The 6,000-nt window shown below is 42.0% G+C and overlaps 1 protein-coding gene across 4 annotated transcripts in view; it reads left to right on the forward strand.

The window, feature by feature from the left end:
• The window catches only part of wwp2 (WW domain containing E3 ubiquitin protein ligase 2), a 42,122-nt gene extending 36,848 nt beyond the window's left edge, over nucleotides 1–5,274 (forward strand). For all 4 annotated transcript variants that reach the window (XM_036973884.1, XM_036973901.1, XM_036973896.1 and 1 more), the window contains 8 exons: nucleotides 2,342–2,501; nucleotides 3,072–3,205; nucleotides 3,368–3,508; nucleotides 3,676–3,796; nucleotides 3,964–4,068; nucleotides 4,166–4,262; nucleotides 4,349–4,421; nucleotides 4,572–5,274. In XM_036973884.1, the coding sequence (XP_036829779.1) occupies nucleotides 2,342–2,501; nucleotides 3,072–3,205; nucleotides 3,368–3,508; nucleotides 3,676–3,796; nucleotides 3,964–4,068; nucleotides 4,166–4,262; nucleotides 4,349–4,421; nucleotides 4,572–4,671 (931 nt within the window). In that variant the 3' untranslated portion in view covers nucleotides 4,672–5,274. The remainder of the gene's footprint in view (nucleotides 1–2,341; nucleotides 2,502–3,071; nucleotides 3,206–3,367; nucleotides 3,509–3,675; nucleotides 3,797–3,963; nucleotides 4,069–4,165; nucleotides 4,263–4,348; nucleotides 4,422–4,571) is intronic.
• Nucleotides 5,275–6,000: the final 726 nt, after the last annotated feature.

Below are 6,000 nucleotides of genomic sequence, written 5' to 3' on the forward strand. Positions count from 1 at the left end.
CCTGGCCTTCTGCCTCTTACAACAGTTGTCTTTCTTTCTCCTACCTCAGCTATAAGTATTCTTTGTCTACCCTGTGTTCCTCACTTAATTATTCATCATCCATCATTTATCAACTCCCTGTCTCTTGCACTGTCATCTGTTGTCTGTATGTGTTTTGGTGTTTGTGGACTTGTAACAGTGTTTCCACCACTGGTTGGTGTCAGCGGTGGGATCCCGGGCTTTGTTCCTCCTGCTCCTCCTCCTGCTCCTCCTCCTGCTCCTCCACGTGGTCTGTGTTTGCGTGTGTCTCTGTCTCCGGTGTCGCGCCAGTGGTTTTACCCTATGGTAGGTTACGTCATGCTGTTCTACCACAGGGTAGAACCACGGACGGGATGTTTGGATGTGTCTGCACAGCCCCGGTACGACCCCCGGGACTGGCTGGCCGGCTGTGGGGGCAAAGGTCAGGGGCTTGGTGGTGGCCGGGGCTTCATTCTCTACATGCATTCATATTCTACATTATACTGCTTGTCTTCGTGGTGCTTTATGGTGTTGTGTGTGTTAGTATGTATATTTGTATGTCCATGTGCTGACTGTGTAAAGGTAAAGATTTTGAATAATCGTTCAGTCATGTCTCTGTGTTGGTTGTAATTAGCCAGTAATAGCTGGCTTTTGGCCGATAAAAATCTATAAATATTGAAAATCCAATCAATAAAATTGGCACCGGCCAATTGTCTGGGAGAAGATGAAAAAATCCCATTGAGGAAAAATGTTTTTTTAGCCTATTCATTGATGGAAATAGATTTGACTGGTCATGCTTTTCAGTCCATAGGTTAATTTGCGATTTTCTTGGAATGACATTGCCTCGTGTACAGTATATACGTTATTTATCACACGCGTACAGCATACAGAGCCTTTGAGCTGAAAATCTGTCAGACAGTTGGAGAGCTGCTACTGTAGCATCTCAAACGGCAACGGAAGGCAGGCTTCATCAGTGCATCACACACCACTTTGCAATGAGTTGGAGGCAGTATGCATTTTAAAAACATTTACTTCATTGTTTTAAACGTGAACGTTTTAATACATATTATGAGTCTTACCTTGCTTCAAATGAGCCTATTAGATCTCTCTTTCAGCATTTCTAATGGATGTTTTGGTGTTTTCCTGCTAATTGTATTATGGAAGGAACATTCACGGGCAGCCTACTGCCTTGTGTGCATTACTGCGCTTATAATGTGAAGAAATAATAGCTTATCAACATTTTAAGCTAAATGTTCTGATTAGTTGCGTCACTCATTGCTTTAAAAAATATATATTATGTAGCCTAGACCAACTGGTTGTATGAATTTGGGATCTATCGTTCCCACAACTGTCCCAGAGTCTGTTTGAAATAGGCTATTTCTCCCGTGACAAGCTGACCAATAGAATAGGTCAACTTTTGTACTATGGAGGATAGTAGATTGACATAGGCTAGTGATTTTGCTGTTTGTTACTCATCTTGTTGGCTGAGGAAAAGTACATGTGGACAGTTATTCTAACATCTTCAAATTGCACATCAGAATTCGGTAAGAAGGACTGCACATCTTTCCATCCTCGACTTGCATGTTCTGTTATTATGAATTACCATAATCAAAATGTGATTTCTGTCATTCTGAGCACCATGGGTGGACGACCTAATCATATTACACACCCAATGCATATTGGTCCGGTAAATGTAAATGTTGCCGGTCAAATGTCCAGAAACCCTGGTTGGTTGGACCATTCCTCATTATGGCAGTTTCTCTTTCATATTTTGCAGATAGAAACGGGAAATTTGGAAGCCATTTTGGAGTTTGGTTATAGAGGTGACATTTTAAAATGTTAGCATAAATTACAGCACTTATATGGTGATAAATGGAAAAGTCATTACCACAATAAAACCAATATTCCAAATATCTGATCATTTTTTTAAATGACATATTTTTGTTGAAACTGCCATACAGCTAATGTCCTCCATGTTATAATGTTGGTATACATATTGAATTATTTGTGAATTTGACATTGTGCTTTTATTCATTAGTTTATTAGTTACTTTTGAGTTACATTTGTTTATTAATGAGCAAGTGTATGCAGAAACTGGACCCAATTCTGATTATTTAGAAATTATAGCCACTGTGATGCTTTTTTGTCCTGTCAGAATATCTCATATTGTTGTTGTCAAATGTGTGATTTTGTAATGTATGAGATGTTTTTAATGCTGTACTACTCTGTAGACAATACAAAAAAGCAGTGTCAAAAGTGACAATCTGTACCCCTCACACATAGGTAGATTTCCTGTCCCTCTGATAGATATAGATGTGTACTGCCCTGTCTCTCCTCCATACAGAGAGTGGTTCTTCCTGTTGTCCCACGAGGTGCTGAACCCCATGTACTGTCTGTTTGAGTACGCTGGGAAGAACAACTACTGCCTGCAGATCAACCCCGCCTCCTCCATCAACCCTGACCACCTCACATACTTCCGTTTCATAGGGCGATTCATCGCCATGGTGAGCGATGCTTAATTGGCAAATTTGGTGCAGATTTGCAACAACTAAAGTAAACTACAGCAATAGTTATGGTTAGAATTTAACATATGATGAGGATGTGTTGCACAGAAGGATTTTTAGGAGCAGGAGAGGAGAGCACAGTGTATGACGGTCTGTGTGTGTGTTCCTTAATCTCTAAATCGTTTTAAAGCCGTGTTCCTAAAAGAAGTATAGAACCCTCCCCACCCCCACCGCCCATCTTTCCAAACCCAACTCTCTCTGTGACAATATCCAGAAAAGACAGGCCCCTAACCCCCCCCCCATGACCTCACTGCCGGACACAGACCACACCTCTTACCCACTGTTTCACTACTAACTGAATCCATCTTCTCCACACACAGACAGACTTGTGTGTGTTTTCTGTGTGTGCGTTCTGTTAGTATTGAAACGGTGCGTGTGTGTGATCACTTTACTGTGGTTGGGCTAAATGTGTCTTCATCTATGTGTATCAGCACAGGAGAGAGATTAAGCTTATGACATGTTTTGGTGTAGTACTTATCGCATCCACTCTCTCCTCCCCTCTCCCTCTAGGCCCTGTACCATGGCAAGTTCATCGATACTGGCTTCACTCTGCCGTTCTACAAGCGTATGCTCAACAAGAAACCCACTCTGAAAGACTTGGAGTCTATTGACCCTGAGTTTTACAACTCCATCATGTGGGTGAAGTAAGTACTCCGCCCCTTCATTATGTCTGTTTGAATGTGCGCGCCCTTGTGGCAAATTGTGTGAATCTGAAAAGTATGTGAAGAGTGTTATGGAAGCATTTGACATAATTGTGCAGCTTAAAGCTTCAATACGTTTACGATGCATCTGTGATCTGTCTACAGAGATAACAGTCTGGAGGAGGGTGGGGTGGAGCTGTACTTTGCTCAGGATATGGAGATTCTGGGGAAGGTGTCCACCCACCAGCTGAAGGATGACGGAGAGGACGAGCTGGTCACCACGGAGAACAAGGAAGAGTACATCAGGTCAGCCATCTCCATCACTACTTTGTCCCTCTTGTCAATCACTGTGCTATCCGTCACTGGTGTGCCACAGACTAGCATTCATCTTGTTTCATCTTGACACTTACGTCAATGAATATCCTTCCTTGTTGCCTAGAAAATGCTATTTTATCATCCCTGTCTCTCTACAGTCTGCTGACAGACTGGCGGTTCACACGTGGGGTGGAGGAGCAGACCAAAGCCTTCCTGGATGGCTTCAATGAAGTCGTGCCTCTTGAGTGGCTTCGCTACTTTGACGAGAAAGAGCTGGAGGTACATAATGAGGCTGGAAGAAAATGCAGGAAGTGTGCTCGGTTAGATAGGCGGAGTTATAGGTTATGGAGCTTTCACAATGACTTAAGTTGGTAGAGGGGACTATTTGTTGCAGATGCTCTTTCTGTGACTGTGGGTTAATGGTATGTTCTCATTCCTCCCTCCAGCTGATGCTATGTGGGATGCAGGAGATAGACCTCAGTGACTGGCAGAAGAACACCATCTATCGGCACTACACCAAGAACAGCAAGCAGATACATTGGTTCTGGCAGGTACAGTACAGTGGCCTCCCTTTACTGCTGTGTGTGTCTCTGTGTGACTGTTTGTCTCACTATGTGTACGTATTGCCCATACCTGTGTATTATGTAGGTGGTAAAGGAGATGGACAATGAGAAGCGGATCCGCCTGCTCCAGTTTGTCACAGGAACATGCCGTCTGCCAGTCGGAGGCTTTGCTGAACTCATAGGTGCAGTTCAGCCACCATTCAGTAACCACCTTTTTCACTGTCAAATGTCTTTTGCCTAAGAATCTAACAGTCTCTTTTTCCCTTAGGGAGTAATGGGCCACAAAAATTCTGTATAGACAAGGTGGGGAAGGAGACTTGGCTTCCAAGAAGCCACACCTGGTGAGACTGATGTTTTCCTGAATTCCTTTGCCATAGTTGATTTATTGTTTGTTATCGGTCCTATGATAACATCAATTCGTTTTGTGTCTGTGTGTACCCCAAACTGATCCCTCACTCTATCTTTTCTCTCCATCTCAATCACTCACACAGCTTCAATCGCCTGGACTTGCCACCCTACAAGAGTCTGGAGCAACTGCGAGAGAAACTACTGTTTGCCATTGAGGAGACCGAAGGATTCGGGCAGGAATAAGGGAAAAATAATCACATAATGAGTGAGGGAAGGTGGATAGAGAAGGAAGAGTCATTCATTCAAGTAGTTTTTTGTTGTTAATCACAGGAATATGAACTCTCCGATCATCTAGCCCCACTTCCAGATCATGTGTGGTTGGGAGACCTTATAACCATAGGACTGTGGGAGCCCACCTGTACCTATCCTCACACTAGGTTGTGGGTACAAGGGAACCAGGATCAGAGTAGGGAACAGGTGAGTGAGCTGAGGGATGGTCCAGAAAGATTAGTGTTATGATATGACCCTAAACCCTCTGTCCTGCCTGAAGACGCCAGCCACGAGATCTAGAGCACACCAGAAGCATAAAACAGGATAATGTCTTCAAATAATTGTATCAACTGCAAATCGCAACAACAGCACAGCTACAGCCAGTATATCATATCTATCTAAGAGAAATTAACATTTAAAAATGAGAGCGTGTGTGTTTGAATGGGAGAGAGATAGTGGTTATAATTAGTGACTTCTGTTAAGAGGAAAGATTGGTGAGATGTGATTTTCTTTTCTGTTCATTGTGAAATTCATTGTAACCTGTACATAGCTCAAATAAATGACTCAAATCTTGAAGTGGGTTGATTGTGATGGTACAAGGAATACATTTTCTTAATGCCTTGGTTAGAAATGTTGAATCTGGTTTTGGTTAGAATGTCATATTGCTAGAATCCAGCCAGCCATATTAGTCTGCTAACAGTATTTCTGTGAAACACTGTGTCGATGACCTCCCATTTCAAACATAAACTTCGACTGCAGATACTGACAGGAGACAATGACAATGTAAGCAATAATAATACATAGTTACACATTTTAGGCACATCAAGCATTTCATGATAAAATAAGACTTGTGCTGCTGAAATATGTCGACATTCAATTTTGACACTAATATTTACATTGATTAATGCATCTCAAAATGTATGCACAGTAGTAAAACAACATCAATGAAGGTCCAAAACATTGTAATGCTTGGGTCTATGCTGAGATCGAGCTGCCTTGGGCAATGTCTGGAAGCACACAGCCAGGGATGGGCAAAAAGTACAAAATACTATTACAAAATACCATTAAAAATCCAAATAAACTACAGAATACTTGTATTTTCAAATACAGAAATACATTTGCAAATAGCCTGCCCGAACATCACCAACATTCTCAGTAACTGTTACAGAAATGTTTGACTTGCTATGACTGTGATATGTGTTGTTTATCTACCTTAGTTGAACGCACTGACTAAATCACTCTGGATAAGAGTGTCTGCTAAATGACCAAAATGTTACATTTCTATGTGAAAATGAACATACC

The sequence above is a fragment of the Oncorhynchus mykiss genome, chromosome 1, assembly GCF_013265735.2.
Source record: "Oncorhynchus mykiss isolate Arlee chromosome 1, USDA_OmykA_1.1, whole genome shotgun sequence".
NCBI classification, from domain to species: Eukaryota; Metazoa; Chordata; class Actinopteri; order Salmoniformes; family Salmonidae; genus Oncorhynchus; species Oncorhynchus mykiss.